The sequence below is a fragment of the Toxotes jaculatrix genome, chromosome 8, assembly GCF_017976425.1.
Source record: "Toxotes jaculatrix isolate fToxJac2 chromosome 8, fToxJac2.pri, whole genome shotgun sequence".
In the NCBI taxonomy this organism is placed as follows: Eukaryota; Metazoa; Chordata; class Actinopteri; family Toxotidae; genus Toxotes; species Toxotes jaculatrix.
Window position 1 is genome coordinate 5,105,614 of NC_054401.1, and position 18,729 is coordinate 5,124,342.

Sequence of the window (18,729 nt, forward strand, 5' to 3'; positions counted from 1 at the left end):
ATGATAGAAACACCATGTAAACTCTATTTCAGGCTGTATATTTCTTTTAGTGATGAAACAAGAAGGCTTGCTTTTTGCTTCCTGTATGCAGTAATTTTATTTGTCCACCAGGAGGCACCTGACAGTCCCTCTCAGCCCTACCTGGTAGTTGCCCTACCTGTCCAACCTGCCCGACACTGGCTCCATTACTAAGACACACCTCCATCACTGCTCCACCACTCCCTGACACAAACCCCGCCTGCTGCAGCCGAACAACCGAGATATCCTCCACATGTCTTGTGCAAACAAGACAGCTTTCTATTAACTCAGATAGGGAAGGGTAGTGAAGGGCAGAAAGCTGGTGACTGGCGTTCATTTGTGAAAGCATTTCTGCAGCCGTTTTCTTTCCTGAAGCCCGAGGATCTGACAGGGAGGTTGGTTTTGGTGTGAGTCAGTGTCATCTTACATCCTGCGATCGGTCTGTGAGTGCTGGCGACACGGCAGTAAACTGTGGGGCGGCAACACTGAATGGACAGAACATGGGGTCAGATGAGGCCTACAACTTTGTCTTTAAGGGTGAGTACATGTGTTCTGCTTACTTGATTTGATCTCCAGATAAATTCCTATTGGGTTTTAAGTCTTTCATTCTAATGTTGCCCTGTCCTTGAAATTGTACGTCCTTGTTTATTAGCAACTTGGTAATTTCCAGGACCAGTAATTTATGCTGCGTGCCAATAGAGTGCAACAGAATATCACTAATAAAAAGCAGAGTGTAATACACAGTAATTAATAATTAATAATACATAACAGAGACAATTAATTACCTGATTGTTTAGGCAAACTTTTGGTTCAGGTCAAAGAGTTGCATTTCTACAAATCTGAGTGATACTGCCATCGCATTACCACTTCAGCACGTTGTCTCTGGGAAAGCACATGCATAATAGAGGTTATTGTTGAAACCAGGATGTGTACTCTAATTCCTGTTGATCTGTTGCATTCCTTGCAGAACAACATTGTCACATAGGCTACTGGGTGTAAAACACTGCATCAGTGCCAAAAGACAAAGTACGTCAGTCATTTTTCCCCAGTGTAGCACATCTGTGAACTTGTTGGTACTGCATCACCACTGGACTGGAAAAACGCTTCCTTCCTTCTAGTGAAAGGTAGCATCTTGTGCTACTAACTCAATAAATTCTGCACTCAGCCTACACAGAATAGTAATCAGTTTTTATACGCAGCTGCTTAAGGTACCAGATGGCTCTTAGCAGATGTAAGAGAGAAATAAAAGTCATTCAGAAAGGTGATTTGGTTCAGGTACAGTGATTTGACATTTTGGTAGAAAAATGCCATTTTGATAAAAGGCACTGCTGCGATGGATGGAAGGGTAGGTGGATGGAGAAGTCAAAACAACTGTGTCCAAAACATCAAGCAGCATCACTTACTTTATTATGGAGTTTCACTGAAATGTAAAAAATGTAGGGCTTTGGGGGCTCCCAGGTAGCCTAATGGTTAACGCACATACCGCATATTGATAGCATCCCTGATTCAGTTCCAGCTGGGACCCTTTGTTGCATGTCACACCTCTCTCTCTCTCTCTCTCTCTCTCTCTCTCTCTCTCTCTCTCTCTCTCTCTCTCTCTCTCTCTCTCTCTCTCTCCCTCCCTTCCTCCCTCCCTCCCTCCCCACATTTCCTGTATATCTCTATACTGTCAAGTATCAAATAAAGGCAGTAATTCCAAATAGTAATCTTGGTTAAAAAGGAGGGCAAATGCACAGTCTATACAGCATTTAACACCCTTTACCCTCAACTCAAAATCCTCTTGAAATAATCTTTAAACACTTTGTAAAATACGCTTTGCTTTCATGCCAAGAGTTAGATGAGAAGATTAATCTGTTTGTTGTCTCTGCATACCAGCACCTCTAACACTCGCTAATTAGGGCCCGAGCACCGAGTGGTGCGAAGGCCCTATTGTTTTTGTAATGTTTATTATTATTATTATTATTATTATTATTATTATTATTAGGGCCCGAGCACCGAGTGGTGCGAAGGCCCTATTGTTTTTGTAATGTTTATTATTATTATTATTATTATTATTATTATTATTATTAGGGCCCGAGCACCGAGTGGTGCGAAGGCCCTATTGTTTTTCTAATGTTTATTAGGGCCCGAGCACCGAGTGGTGCGAAGGCCCTATTGTAATTCTAATGTTTATTATTAGGGCCCGAGCACCGAGTGGTGCGAAGGCCCTATTGTAATTCTAATGTTTATTATTATTATTATTATTATTATTATTATTATTATTATTATTTGTCCTCCCAAACAACTGCATTTTTCAACCCCTTCCCATGCTCTAAAACGCCTGAAATTTTGCACACTCATCAGGTCTGGTGAAAAATTTGATATTTTGTGGTCGTTGTAAATGGGAGGGGCAAAATGGCTCCGCAGCGCCCCCTTGAAATTTTCAAAACCCCCCTCCCATTGGTCTTAGTTTGTCATAGGTGCATGAAAATTGGTACACATGTTGATCATACCGAGACACACCAAAAAGTCTCTTGACACCATGACCTCAACCCAACAGGAAGTCCGCCATTGTGGTCGGAAGTTGGCGATTTTGGCGAATTACACCATTGGTATGCGGACGAACTCGTGCTAGGGATTTCACCCGATCCACTTCATATTTGGTGGACCTCACCTCAAGACCATGATGATCAAAAGTTATCACAGAGTTTTCTCTAAGTTAAAGGGCGTGGCCTCTGTGGCCCGCCAAAGTTTGGTGGCGTTTGGTGAATTTGCCATGACATTTTGAATGGCTCTCACGTCCACATACTTTATCCAAACATCTTCAAACTTTATGAGCATGATCAGGGCTCTGCCCTGAACGCCTCCATATGTCAAACTCCCGCCTTGCTCGTGGCGTCCCCTGCTGGTAACAGGAAATGACCTATTTTTACTCTGAAGTGTACTGCTCCTTAATAGTTGACACCATCGGCTTGGTTTCTGCTCTACAACCTTCCCAACTACTTGGTGAAGCTACATTATAAAGGCCGTGAAGCTGGGTGCAATGGCATCTGTGTGGCGGCGCGGCAACTGACGATCCCTCGCCGTGAAATTACGTTTGGATTTGTAATGACCTTAACCACCTCCTATGATCCTAAAAATTCATACACACGTTCTTGGGGGCTGGCCCTAGACTCTGATGGGGTTTTTGTAATTGGGCGGGGCAAAATGGCTCAACGGCGCCCCCTTGAAGATTTAAAATACCCCTCTCCATATGGGTTTTTTTGGAATACGAAGATGAAAATCAGTACACATAAAGAACACTTCGGGACGCACAAAAAAGTCTCTTGACACCATGACCTCAACCCAGCAGGAAGTCAGCCATTTTGTTTTTGGCGGCCAAATTTGAGTGCTTTCCACCATTGGTATGCGGATGAACTCGTGCTAGGGATTTCACCCGATCAGCTTCATATCTGGTGGACCTCACCTCAAGACCATGATGATCAAAAGTTATCACAGAGTTTTCTCTAAGTTACAGGGTGTGGCCTCTGTGGCCCGCCAAAGTTTGGTGGCGTTTGGTGAATTTGCCATGACATTTTGAATGGCTCTCACATCCACATACTTTATCCAAACATCTTCAAACTTCATGAGCATGATGAGGGCTCTGCCCTGAACGCCTCCATATGTCAAACTCCCGCCTTACTCGTGGCGCCCCCTGCTGGTAACAGGAAATAACCTGTTTGTACTATGAAGTGTACTGGGGAGAAGAGGAGAGGACATAGGAGGACTCTGGTACTCATGGCTGTGCCGGCTGCGACTCCCGCGGGTCGCAAGGGGTGCGAGGGCCCGTCATCGCTGCTTGCAGCTTTAATTAGGGCCCGAGCACCGAGTGGTGCGAAGGCCCTATTGTTTTTCTAATGTTTATTATTATTATTATTATTATTATTATTCCTCCCAAACAACTGCATTTTTCAACCCCTTCCCATGCTCTAAAACGCCTGAAATTTTGCACACTCATCAGGTCTGGTGAAAAATTTGATATTTTGTGGTCGTTGTAAATGGGGGGGGCCAAATGGCTCCGCAGCGCCCCCTTGAAATTTTCAAAACCCCCCTCCCATTGGGCTTAGTTTGTCATAGGTGCATGAAAATTGGTACACATGTTGATCATACCGAGACACACCAAAAAGTCTCTTGACACCATGACCTCAACCCAACAGGAAGTCCGCCATTGTGGTCGGAAGTTGGCGATTTTGGCGAAATACACCATTGGTATGCGGACGAACTCGTGCTAGGGATTTCACCTGATCCACTTCATACTTGGTGGACCTCATCTCAAGACCATGATGATCAAAAGTTATCAAAGGCTTTTCTCTAAGTTAAAGGGCGTGGCCTCTGTGGCCCGCCAAAGTTTGGTGGCGTTTGGTGAATTTGCCATGACATTTTGAATGGCTCTCACGTCCACATACTTTATCCAAACATCTTCAAACTTCATGAGCTTGATCAGGGCTCTGCCCTGAACGCCTCCATATGTCAAACTCCCGCCTTACTCGTGGCGTCCCCTGCTGGTAACAGGAAATGACCTATTTTTACTCTGAAGTGTACTGCTCCTTAATAGTTGACACCATCGGCTTGTTTTCTGCTCTACAACCTTCCCAACTACTTGGTGAAGCTACATTATAAAGGCCGTGAAGCTGGGTGCAATGGCATCTGTGTGGCGGCGCGGCAACTGACGATCCCTCGCCGTGAAATTACGTTTGGATTTGTAATGACCTTAACCACCTCCTATGATCCTAAAAATTCATACACACGTTCTTGGGGGCTGGTCCTAGACTCTGATGGGGTTTTTGTAATTGGGCGGGGCAAAATGGCTCAACGGCGCCCCCTTGAAGATTTAAAATACCCCTCTCCATATGGGTTTTTTTGGAGTACGAAGATGAAAATCGGTACACATAAAGAACACTTCCTGACGCACAAAAAAGTCTCTTGACACCATGACCTCAACCTAGCAGGAAGTCGGCCATTTTGTTTTTGGCGGCAAAATTTCAGTGCTTTCCACCATTGGTATGCGGACGAACTCGTGCTAGGGATTTCACCCGATCAACTTCATATCTGGTGGACCTCACCTCAAGACCATGATGATCAAAAGTTATCAAAGGCTTTTCTCTAAGTTAAAGGGCGTGGCCTCTGTGGCTCGCCAAAGTTCGGTGGCGTTTGGTGAATTTGCCATGACATTTTGAATGGCTCTCACGTCCACATACTTTATCCAAACATCTTCAAACTTCATGAGCATGATGAGGGCTCTGCCCTGAACGGCTCCATATGTCAAACTCCCGCCTTACTCGTGGCGCCCCCTGCTGGTAACAGGAAATAACGTGTTTGTACTATGACGTGTACTGGGGAGAAGAGGAGAGGACATAGGGGGACTCTGGTACTCTTGGCTGCGCCGGCTGCGACTCCCGCGGGTCGCAAGGGGTGCGAGGGCCCGTCATCGCTGCTTGCAGCTTTAATTATTATTATTATTTGTCCTCCCAAACAACTGCATTTTTCAACCCCTTCCCATGCTCTAAAACGCCTGAAATTTTGCACACTCATCAGGTCTGGTGAAAAATTTGATATTTTGTGGTCGTTGTAAATGGGGGGGGCAAAATGGCTCTGCAGCGCCCCCTTGAAATTTTCAAAACCCCCCTCCCATTGGGCTTAGTTTGTCATAGGTGCATGAAAATTGGTACACATGTTGATCATACCGAGACACACCAAAAAGTCTCTTGACACCATGACCTCAACCCAACAGGAAGTCCGCCATTGTGGTCGGAAGTTGGCGATTTTGGCGAATTACACCATTGGTATGCGGACGAACTCGTGCTAGGGATTTCATCTGATCCACTTCATATTTGGTGGACCTCACCTCAAGACCATGATGATCAAAAGTTATAACAGAGTTTTCTCTAAGTTAAAGGGTGTGGCCTCTGTGGCCCGCCAAAGTTTGGTGGCGTTTGGTGAATTTGCCATGACATTTTGACTGGCTCTCACGTCCACATACTTTATCCAAACATCTTCAAACTTTATGAGCATGATCAGGGCTCTGCCCTGAACGCCTCCATATGTCAAACTCCCGCCTTACTCGTGGCGTCCCCTGCTGGTAACAGGAAATGACCTATTTTTACTCTGAAGTGTACTGCTCCTTAATAGTTGACACCATCAGCTTCGTTTCTGCTCTACAACCTTCCCAACTACTTGGTGAAGCTACATTATAAAGGCCGTGAAGCTGGGTGCAATGGCATCTGTGTGGCGGCGCGGCAACTGACGATCCCTCGCCGTGAAATTACGTTTGGATTTGTAATGACCTTAACCACCTCCTATGATCCTAAAAATTCATACACACGTTCTTGGGGGCTGGTCCTAGACTCTGATGGGGTTTTTGTAATTGGGCGGGGCAAAATGGCTCAACGGCGCCCTCTTGAAGATTTAAAATACCCCTCTCCATATGGGTTTTTTTGGAGTACGAAGATTAAAATCGGTACACATAAAGAACACTTTGGGACGCACCAAAAAGTCTCTTGACACCATGACCTTAACCCAGCAGGAAGTATGCCATTTTGTTTTTGGTGGCCAAATTTGAGTGCTTTCCACCATTGGTATGCGGATGAACTCGTGCTAGGGATTTCACCCGATCAACTTCATATCTGGTGGACCTCACCTCAAGACCATGATGATCAAAAGTTATAACAGACTTTTCTCTAAGTTAAAGGGCGTGGCCTCTGTGGCTCGCCAAAGTTCGGTGGCGTTTGGTGAATTTGCCATGACATTTTGAATGGCTCTCACGTCCGCATACTTTATCCAAACATCTTCAAACTTTATGAGCATGATGAGGGCTCTGCCCTGAACGGCTCCATATGTCAAACTCCCGCCTTACTCGTGGCGCCCCCTGCTGGTAACAGGAAATAACCTGTTTGTACTATGACGTGTACTGGGGAGAAGAGGAGAGGACATAGGGGGACTCTGGTACTTGGCTGCGCCGGCTGTGACTCCGGCGGGTCGCAAGGGGTGCAAGGGCCCGTCATCGCTGCTTGCAGCTTTAATTAGGGCCCGAGCACCGAGTGGTGCGAAGGCCCTATTGTAATTCTAATGTTTATTATTAGGGCCCGAGCACCGAGTGGTGCGAAGGCCCTATTGTAATTCTAATGTTTATTATTAGGGCCCGAGCACCGAGTGGTGCGAAGGCCCTATTGTAATTCTAATGTTTATTATTATTATTATTATTATTATTATTATTATTATTATTATTTGTCCTCCCAAACAACTGCATTTTTCAACCCCTTCCCATGCTCTAAAACGCCTGAAATTTTGCACACTCATCAGGTCTGGTGAAAAATTTGATATTTTGTGGTCGTTGTAAATGGGGGGGGCAAAATGGCTCCGCAGCGCCCCCTTGAAATTTTCAAAACCCCCCTCCCATTGGGCTTAGTTTGTCATAGGTGCATGAAAATTGGTACACATGTTGATCATACCGAGACACACCAAAAAGTCTCTTGACACCATGACCTCAACCCAACAGGAAGACCGCCATTGTGGTCGGAAGTTGGCGATTTTGGCGAATTACACCATTGGTATGCGGACGAACTCGTGCTAGGGATTTCACCCGATCCACTTCATATTTGGTGGACCTCACCTCAAGACCATGATGATCAAAAGTTATCACAGAGTTTTCTCTAAGTTAAAGGGCGTGGCCTCTGTGGCCCGCCAAAGTTTGCTGGCGTTTGGTGAATTTGCCATGACATTTTGAATGGCTCTCACGTCCACATACTTTATCCAAACATCTTCAAACTTTATGAGCATGATCAGGGCTCTGCCCTGAACGCCTCCATATGTCAAACTCCCGCCTTGCTCGTGGCGTCCCCTGCTGGTAACAGGAAATGACCTATTTTTACTCTGAAGTGTACTGCTCCTTAATAGTTGACACCATCGGCTTGGTTTCTGCTCTACAACCTTCCCAACTACTTGGTGAAGCTACATTATAAAGGCCGTGAAGCTGGGTGCAATGGCATCTGTGTGGCGGCGCGGCAACTGACGATCCCTCGCCGTGAAATTACGTTTGGATTTGTAATGACCTTAACCACCTCCTATGATCCTAAAAATTCATACACACGTTCTTGGGGGCTGGTCCTAGACTCTGATGGGGTTTTTGTAATTGGGCGGGGCAAAATGGCTCAACGGCGCCCCCTTGAACATTTAAAATACCCCTCTCCATATGGGTTTTTTTGGAATACAAAGATGAAAATCCGTACACATAAAGAACACGTCGGGACGCACAAAAAAGTCTCTTGACACCATGACCTCAACCCAGCAGGAAGTCAGCCATTTTGTTTTTGGCGGCCAAATTTGAGTGCTTTCCACCATTGGTATGCGGATGAACTCGTGCTAGGGATTTCACCCGATCGATTTCATATCTGGTGGACCTCACCTCAAGACCATGATGATCAAAAGTTATAAGAGACTTTTCTCTAAGTTAAAGGGCGTGGCCTCTGTGGCTCGCCAAAGTTCGATGGCGTTTGGTGAATTTGCCATGACATTTTGAATGGCTCTCACATCCACATACTTTATCCAAACATCGTCAAACTTCATGAGCATGATGAGGGCTCTGCCCTGAACGCCTCCATATGTCAAACTCCCGCCTTACTCGTGGCGCCCCCTGCTGGTAACAGGAAATAACCTGTTTGTACTATGACGTGTACTGGGGAGAAGAGGAGAGGACATAGGAGGACTCTGGTACTCTTGGCTGCACCGGCTGCGACTCCCGCGGGTCGCAAGGGGTGCGAGGGCCCGTCATCGCTGCTTGCAGCTTTAATTATTATTATTATTATTATTATTATTATTATTATTATTTGTCCTCCCAAACAACTGCATTTTTCAACCCCTTCCCATGCTCTAAAACGCCTGAAATTTTGCACACTCATCAGGTCTGGTGAAAAATTTGATATTTTGTGGTCGTTGTAAATGGGGGGGGCAAAATGGCTCCGCAGCGCCCCCTTGAAATTTTCAAAACCCCCCTCCCATTGGGCTTAGTTTGTCATAGGTGCATGAAAATTGGTACACATGTTGATCATACCGAGACACACCAAAAAGTCTCTTGACACCATGACCTCAACCCAACAGGAAGACCGCCATTGTGGTCGGAAGTTGGCGATTTTGGCGAATTACACCATTGGTATGCGGACGAACTCGTGCTAGGGATTTCACCCGATCCACTTCATATTTGGTGGACCTCACCTCAAGACCATGATGATCAAAAGTTATCACAGAGTTTTCTCTAAGTTAAAGGGCGTGGCCTCTGTGGCCCGCCAAAGTTTGCTGGCGTTTGGTGAATTTGCCATGACATTTTGAATGGCTCTCACGTCCACATACTTTATCCAAACATCTTCAAACTTTATGAGCATGATCAGGGCTCTGCCCTGAACGCCTCCATATGTCAAACTCCCGCCTTGCTCGTGGCGTCCCCTGCTGGTAACAGGAAATGACCTATTTTTACTCTGAAGTGTACTGCTCCTTAATAGTTGACACCATCGGCTTGGTTTCTGCTCTACAACCTTCCCAACTACTTGGTGAAGCTACATTATAAAGGCCGTGAAGCTGGGTGCAATGGCATCTGTGTGGCGGCGCGGCAACTGACGATCCCTCGCCGTGAAATTACGTTTGGATTTGTAATGACCTTAACCACCTCCTATGATCCTAAAAATTCATACACACGTTCTTGGGGGCTGGTCCTAGACTCTGATGGGGTTTTTGTAATTGGGCGGGGCAAAATGGCTCAACGGCGCCCCCTTGAACATTTAAAATACCCCTCTCCATATGGGTTTTTTTGGAATACAAAGATGAAAATCCGTACACATAAAGAACACGTCGGGACGCACAAAAAAGTCTCTTGACACCATGACCTCAACCCAGCAGGAAGTCAGCCATTTTGTTTTTGGCGGCCAAATTTGAGTGCTTTCCACCATTGGTATGCGGATGAACTCGTGCTAGGGATTTCACCCGATCGATTTCATATCTGGTGGACCTCACCTCAAGACCATGATGATCAAAAGTTATAAGAGACTTTTCTCTAAGTTAAAGGGCGTGGCCTCTGTGGCTCGCCAAAGTTCGATGGCGTTTGGTGAATTTGCCATGACATTTTGAATGGCTCTCACATCCACATACTTTATCCAAACATCGTCAAACTTCATGAGCATGATGAGGGCTCTGCCCTGAACGCCTCCATATGTCAAACTCCCGCCTTACTCGTGGCGCCCCCTGCTGGTAACAGGAAATAACCTGTTTGTACTATGACGTGTACTGGGGAGAAGAGGAGAGGACATAGGAGGACTCTGGTACTCTTGGCTGCACCGGCTGCGACTCCCGCGGGTCGCAAGGGGTGCGAGGGCCCGTCATCGCTGCTTGCAGCTTTAATTAGGGCCCGAGCACCGAGTGGTGCGAAGGCCCTATTGTTTTTGTAATGTTTATTATTATTATTATTATTATTATTATTCCTCCCAAACAACTGCATTTTTCAACCCCTTCCCATGCTCTAAAACTCCTGAAATTTTGCACACTCATCAGGTCTGGTGAAAAATTTGATATTTTGTGGTCGTTGTAAATGGGGGGGGCAAAATGGCTCTGCAGCGCCCCCTTGAAATTTTCAAAACCCCCCTCCCATTGGGCTTAGTTTGTCATAGGTGCATGAAAATTGGTACACATGTTGATCATACCGAGACACACCAAAAAGTCTCTTGACACCATGACCTCAACCCAACAGGAAGTCCGCCATTGTGGTCGGAAGTTGGCGATTTTGGCGAATTACACCATTGGTATGCGGACGAACTCGTGCTAGGGATTTCACCCGATCCACTTCATATTTGGTGGACCTCACCTCAAGACCATGATGATCAAAAGTTATCACAGAGTTTTCTCTAAGTTAAAGGGCGTGGCCTCTGTGGCCCGCCAAAGTTTGGTGGCGTTTGGTGAATTTGCCATGACATTTTGACTGGCTCTCACGTCCACATACTTTATCCAAACATCTTCAAACTTTATGAGCATGATCAGGGCTCTGCCCTGAACGCCTCCATATGTCAAACTCCCGCCTTACTCGTGGCGTCCCCTGCTGGTAACAGGAAATGACCTATTTTTACTCTGAAGTGTACTGCTCCTTAATAGTTGACACCATCGGCTTGGTTTCTGCTCTACAACCTTCCCAACTACTTGGTGAAGCTACATTATAAAGGCCGTGAAGCTGGGTGCAATGGCATCTGTATGGCGGCGCGGCAACTGACGATCCCTCGCCGTGAAATTACGTTTGGATTTGTAATGTCCTTAACCACCTCCTATGATCCTAAAAATTCATACACACGTTCTTGGGGGCTGGTCCTAGACTCTGATGGGGTTTTTGTAATTGGGCGGGGCAAAATGGCTCAACGGCGCCCCCTTGAAGATTTAAAATACCCCTCTCCATATGGGTTTTTTTGGAATACAAAGATGAAAATCGGTACACATAAAGAACACTTCGGAACGCACAAAAAAGTCTCTTGACACCATGACCTCAACCCAGCAGGAAGTCAGCCATTTTGTTTTTGGCGGCCAAATTTGAGTGCTTTCCACCATTGGTATGCGGATGAACTCGTGCTAGGGATTTCACCCGATCAACTTCATATCTGGTGGACCTCACCTCAAGACCATGATGATCAAAAGTTATAAGAGACTTTTCTCTAAGTTAAAGGGCGTGGCCTCTGTGGCTCGCCAAAGTTCGATGGCGTTTGGTGAATTTGCCATGACATTTTGAATGGCTCTCACATCCACATACTTTATCCAAACATCGTCAAACTTCATGAGCATGATGAGGGCTCTGCCCTGAACGCCTCCATATGTCAAACTCCCGCCTTACTCGTGGCGCCCCCTGCTGGTAACAGGAAATAACCTGTTTGTACTATGACGTGTACTGGGGAGAAGAGGAGAGGACATAGGAGGACTCTGGTACTCTTGGCTGCGCCGGCTGCGACTCCCGCGGGTCGCAAGGGGTGCGAGGGCCCGTCATCGCTGCTTGCAGCTTTAATTATTATTAGGGCCCGAGCACCGAGTGGTGCGAAGGCCCTATTGTTTTTCTAATGTTTATTATTATTATTATTAGGGCCCGAGCACCGAGTGGTGCGAAGGCCCTATTGTAATTCTAATGTTTATTATTATTATTATTATTATTATTATTATTATTATTATTATTTGTCCTCCTAAACAACTGCATTTTTTGACCCCTTCCCATGCTCTAAAACGCCTGAAATTTTGCACATTCATCAGGTCTGGTGAAAAATTTGATATTTTGTGGTCGTTGTAACTGGGGGGGGCAAAATGGCTCCGCAGCGCCCCCTTGAAATTTTCAAAACCCCCCTCCCATTGGGCTTAGTTTGTCATAGGTACATGAAAATTGGTACACATGTTGATCATACCGAGACACACCAAAAAGTCTCTTGACACCATGACCTCAACCCAACAGGAAGTCCGCCATTGTGGTCGGAAGTTGGCGATTTTGGCGAATTACACCATTGGTATGCGGACGAACTCGTGCTAGAGATTTCACCTGATCCACTTCATATTTGGTGGACCTCACCTCAAGACCATGATGATCAAAAGTTATAACAGAGTTTTCTCTAAGTTAAAGGGCGTGGCCTCTGTGGCCCGCCAAAGTTTGGTGGCGTTTGGTGAATTTGCCATGACATTTTGAATGGCTCTCACGTCCACATACTTTATCCAAACATCTTCAAACTTTATGAGCATGATCAGGGCTCTGCCCTGAACGCCTCCATATATCAAACTCCCGCCTTACTCGTGGCGTCCCCTGCTGGTAACAGGAAATGACCTATTTTTACTCTGAAGTGTACTGCTCCTTAATAGTTGACACCACCGGCTTCGTTTCTGCTCTACAACCTTCCCAACTACTTGGTGAAGCTACATTATAAAGGCCGTGAAGCTGGGTGCAATGGCATCTGTGTGGCGGCGCGGCAACTGACGATCCCTCGCCGTGAAATTACGTTTGGATTTGTAATGACCTTAACCACCTCCTATGATCCTAAAAATTCATACACACATTCTTGGGGGCTGGTCCTAGACTCTGATGGGGTTTTTGTAATTGGGTGGGGCAAAGTGGCTCAACTGCGCCCCCTTGAAAATTTAAAATACCCCTCTCCATATGGGTTTTTTTGGAGTACGAAGATGAAAATCAGTACACATAAAGAACACTTCCAGACGCATAAAAAAGTCTCTTGACACCATGACCTCAACTCAGCGGGAAGTCGGCCATTTTGTTTTTGGCGGCCAAATTTCAGTGCTTTCCACCATTGGTATGCGGATGAACTCGTGCTAGGGATTTCACCCGATCAACTTCATATCTGGTGGACCTCACCTCAAGACCATGATGATCAAAAGTTATAACAGACTTTTCTCTAAGTTAAAGGGCGTGGCCTCTGTGGCTCGCCAAAGTTCGATGGCGTTTGGTGAATTTGCCATGACATTTTGAATGGCTCTCACATCCACATACTTTATCCAAACATCTTCAAACTTCATGAGCATGATGAGGGCTCTGCCCTGAACGGCTCCATATGTCAAACTCCCGCCTTACTCGTGGCGCCCCCTGCTGGTAACAGGAAATAACCTCTTTGTACTATGACGTGTACTGGGGAGAAGAGGAGAGGACATAGGATGACTCTGGTACTTGGCTGCGCTGGCTGCGACTCCCGCGGGTCGCAAGGGGTGCGAGGGCCCGTCATCGCTGCTTGCAGCTTTAATTATTATTATTATTATTATTTGTCCTCCCAAACAACTGCATTTTTCAACCCCTTCCCATGCTCTAAAACGCCTGAAATTTTGCACACTCATCAGGTCTGGTGAAAAATTTGATATTTTGTGGTCGTTGTAAATGGGGGGGGCAAAATGGCTCCGCAGCGCCCCCTTGAAATTTTCAAAACCCCCCTCCCATTGGGCTTAGTTTGTCATAGGTGCATGAAAATTGGTACACATGTTGATCATACCGAGACACACCAAAAAGTCTCTTGACACCATGACCTCAACCCAACAGGAAGTCCGCCATTGTGGTCGGAAGTTGGCGATTTTGGCGAATTACACCATTGGTATGCGGACGAACTCGTGCTAGGGATTTCACCCGATCCACTTCATATTTGGTGGACCTCACCTCAAGACCATGATGATCAAAAGTTATCACAGAGTTTTCTCTAAGTTAAAGGGCGTGGCCTCTGTGGCCCGCCAAAGTTTGGTGGCGTTTGGTGAATTTGCCATGACATTTTGAATGGCTCTCACGTCCACATACTTTATCCAAACATCTTCAAACTTTATGAGCATGATCAGGGCTCTGCCCTGAACGCCTCCATATGTCAAACTCCCGCCTTGCTCGTGGCGTCCCCTGCTGGTAACAGGAAATGACCTATTTTTACTCTGAAGTGTACTGCTCCTTAATAGTTGACACCATCGGCTTGGTTTCTGCTCTACAACCTTCCCAACTACTTGGTGAAGCTACATTATAAAGGCCGTGAAGCTGGGTGCAATGGCATCTGTGTGGCGGCGCGGCAACTGACGATCCCTCGCCGTGAAATTACGTTTGGATTTGTAATGACCTTAACCACCTCCTATGATCCTAAAAATTCATACACACGTTCTTGGGGGCTGGTCCTAGACTCTGATGGGGTTTTTGTAATTGGGCGGGGCAAAATGGCTCAACGGCGCCCCCTTGAAGATTTAAAATACCCCTCTCCATATGGGTTTTTTTGGAATACAAAGATGAAAATCAGTACACATAAAGAACACTTCGGGACGCACAAAAAAGTCTCTTGACACCATGACCTCAACCCAGCAGGAAGTCAGCCATTTTGTTTTTGGCGGCCAAATTTGAGTGCTTTCCACCATTGGTATGCGGATGAACTCGTGCTAGGGATTTCACCCGATCGATTTCATATCTGGTGGACCTCACCTCAAGACCATGATGATCAAAAGTTATAAGAGACTTTTCTCTAAGTTAAAGGGCGTGGCCTCTGTGGCTCGCCAAAGTTTGGTGGCGTTTGGTGAATTTGCCATGACATTTTGAATGGCTCTCACGTCCACATACTTTATCCAAACATCTTCAAACTTTATGAGCATGATCAGGGCTCTGCCCTGAACGCCTCCGTATGTCAAACTCCCGCCTTACTCGTGGCGTCCCCTGCTGGTAACAGGAAATGACCTATTTTTACTCTGAAGTGTACTGCTCCTTAATAGTTGACACCATCGGCTTGGTTTCTGCTCTACAACCTTCCCAACTACTTGGTGAAGCTACATTATAAAGGCCGTGAAGCTGGGTGCAATGGCATCTGTGTGGCGGTGCGGCAACTGACGATCCCTCGCCGTGAAATTACGTTTGGATTTGTAATGACCTTAACCACCTCCTATGATCATAAAAATTCATACACACGTTCTTGGGGGCTGGTCCTAGACTCTGGTGGGGTTTTTGTAATTGGGCGGGGCAAAATGGCTCAACGGCGCCCCCTTGAAGATTTAAAATACCCCTCTCCATATGGGTTTTTTTGGAATACGAAGATGAAAATCAGTACACATAAAGAACACTTCAGGACGCACAAAAAAGTCTCTTGACACCATGACCTCAACCCAGCAGGAAGTCGACCATTTTGTTTTTGGCGGCCAAATTTCACTGCTTTCCACCACTGGTATGCGGATGAACTCGTGCTAGGGATTTCACCCGATCAACTTCATATCTGGTGGACCTCACCTCAAGACCATGATGATCAAAAGTTATAAGAGACTTTTCTCTAAGTTAAAGGGCGTGGCCTCTGTGGCTCGCCAAAGTTCGATGGCGTTTGGTGAATTTGCCATGACATTTTGAATGGCTCTCACATCCACATACTTTATCCAAACATCGTCAAACTTCATGAGCATGATGAGGGCTCTGCCCTGAACGCCTCCATATGTCAAACTCCCGCCTTACTCGTGGCGCCCCCTGCTGGTAACAGGAAATAACCTGTTTGTACTATGACGTGTACTGGGGAGAAGAGGAGAGGACATAGGAGGACTCTGGTACTCTTGGCTGCACCGGCTGTGACTCCCGCGGGTCGCAAGGGGTGCGAGGGCCCGTCATCGCTGCTTGCAGCTTTAATTATTAGGGCCCGAGCACCGAGTGGTGCGAAGGCCCTATTGTTTTTGTAATGTTTATTATTATTATTATTATTAGGGCCCGAGCACCGAGTGGTGCGAAGGCCCTATTGTAATTCTAATGTTTATTATTATTATTATTATTTGTCCTCCCAAACAACTGCATTTTTCAACCCCTTCCCATGCTCTAAAATGCCTGAAATTTTGCACACTCATCAGGTCTGGTGAAAAATTTGATATTTTGTGGTCGTTGTAAATGGGGGGGGCCAAATGGCTCCGCAGCGCCCCCTTGAAATTTTCAAAACCCCCCTCCCATTGGGCTTAGTTTGTCATAGGTGCATGAAATTTGGTACACATGTTGATCATACCGAGACACACCAAAAAGTCTCTTGACACCATGACCTTAACCCAACAGGAAGTCCGCCATTGTGGTCGGAAGTTGGCGATTTTGGCGAATTACACCATTGGTATGCGGACGAACTCGTGCTAGGGATTTCACCTGATCCACTTCATATTTGGTGGACCTCACCTCAAGACCATGATGATCAAAAGTTATTAAAGGTTTTTCTCTAAGTTAAAGGGCGTGGCCTCTGTGGCCCGCCAAAGTTTGGTGGCGTTTGGTGAATTTGCCATGACATTTTGAATGGCTCTCACGTCCACATACTTTATCCAAACATCTTCAAACTTTATGAGCGTGATGAGGGCTCTGCCCTGAACGCCTCCATATGTCAAACTCCCACCTTACTCGTGGCGTCCCCTGCTGGTAACAGGAAATGACCTATTTTTACTCTGAAGTATACTGCTCCTTAATAGTTGACACCATCGGCTTGGTTTCTGCTCTACAACCTTCCCAACTACTTGGTGAAGCTACATTATAAAGGCCGTGAAGCTGGGTGCAATGGCATCTGTGTGGCGGCGCGGCAACTGACGATCACTCGCCGTGAAATTACGTTTGGATTTTTAATGACCTTAACCACCTCCTATGATCATAAAAATTCATACACACGTTCTTGGGGGCTGGTCCTAGACTCTGATGGGGTTTTTGTAATTGGGCGGGGCAAAGTGGCTCAACTGCGCCCCCTTGAAAATTTAAAATACCCCTCTCCATATGGGTTTTTTTGGAGTATGAAGATGAAAATCGGTACACATAAAGAACACTTCCAGACGCACAAAAAAGTCTCTTGACACCATGACCTCAACCCAGCAGGAAGTCGACCATTTTGTTTTTGGCGGCCAAATTTCACTGCTTTCCACCACTGGTATGCGGATGAACTCGTGCTAGGGATTTCACCCGATCAACTTCATATCTGGTGGACCTCACCTCAAGACCATGATGATCAAAAGTTATAAAAGACTTTTCTCTAAGTTAAAGGGCGTGGCCTTTGTGGCTCGCCAAAGTTCGATGGCGTTTGGTGAATTTGCCATGACATTTTGAATGGCTCTCACATCCACATACTTTATCCAAACATCGTCAAACTTCATGAGCATGATGAGGGCTCTGCCCTGAACGCCTCCATATGTCAAACTCCCGCCTTACTCGTGGCGCCCCCTGCTGGTAACAGGAAATAACCTGTTTGTACTATGACGTGTACTGGGGAGAAGAGGAGAGGACATAGGAGGACTCTGGTACTCTTGGCTGCGCCGGCTGCGACTCCCGCGGGTCGCAAGGGGTGCGAGGGCCCGTCATCGCTGCTTGCAGCTTTAATTATTATTATTATTATTATTATTATTATTATTCCTCCCAAACAACTGCATTTTTCAACCCCTTCCCATGCTCTAAAACGCCTGAAATTTTGCACACTCATCAGGTCTGGTGAAAAATTTGATATTTTGTGGTCGTTGTAAATGGGGGGGGCAAAATGGCTCTGCAGCGCCCCCTTGAAATTTTCAAAACCCCCCTCCCATTGGGCTTAGTTTGTCATAGGTGCATGAAAATTGGTACACATGTTGATCATACCGAGACACACCAAAAAGTCTCTTGACACCATGACCTCAACCCAACAGGAAGTCCGCCATTGTGGTCGGAAGTTGGCGATTTTGGCGAATTACACCATTGGTATGCGGACGAACTCGTGCTAGGGATTTCACCCGATCCACTTCATATTTGGTGGACCTCACCTCAAGACCATGATGATCAAAAGTTATCACAGAGTTTTCTCTAAGTTAAAGGGTGTGGCCTCTGTGGCCCGCCAAAGTTTGGTGGCGTTTGGTGAATTTGCCATGACATTTTGACTGGCTCTCACGTCCACATACTTTATCCAAACATCTTCAAACTTTATGAGCGTGATGAGGGCTCTGCCCTGAACGCCTCCATATGTCAAACTCCCGCCTTACTCGTGGCGTCCCCTGCTGGTAACAGGAAATGACCTATTTTTATTCTGAAGTATACTGCTCCTTAATAGTTGACACCATCGGCTTGGTTTCTGCTCTACAACCTTCCCAACTACTTGGTGAAGCTACATTATAAAGGCCGTGAAGCTGGGTGCAATGGCATCTGTGTGGCGGCGTGGCAACTGACGATCCCTCGCCGTGAAATTACGTTTGGATTTGTAATGACCTTAACCACCTCCTATGATCATAAAA

General features: G+C 46.2%; 1 protein-coding gene across 1 annotated transcript in view; it reads left to right on the plus strand.

Moving 5' to 3' along the window:
* Nucleotides 1-247: 247 nt before the first annotated feature.
* Nucleotides 248-18,729, plus strand: part of rab25b (RAB25, member RAS oncogene family b) — a 48,963-nt gene continuing 30,481 nt past the window's right edge. The window contains exon 1 of the mRNA XM_041045183.1: nt 248-555. Within this exon, the coding sequence (XP_040901117.1) occupies nt 519-555 (37 nt within the window). The 5' untranslated portion in view covers nt 248-518. The remainder of the gene's footprint in view (nt 556-18,729) is intronic.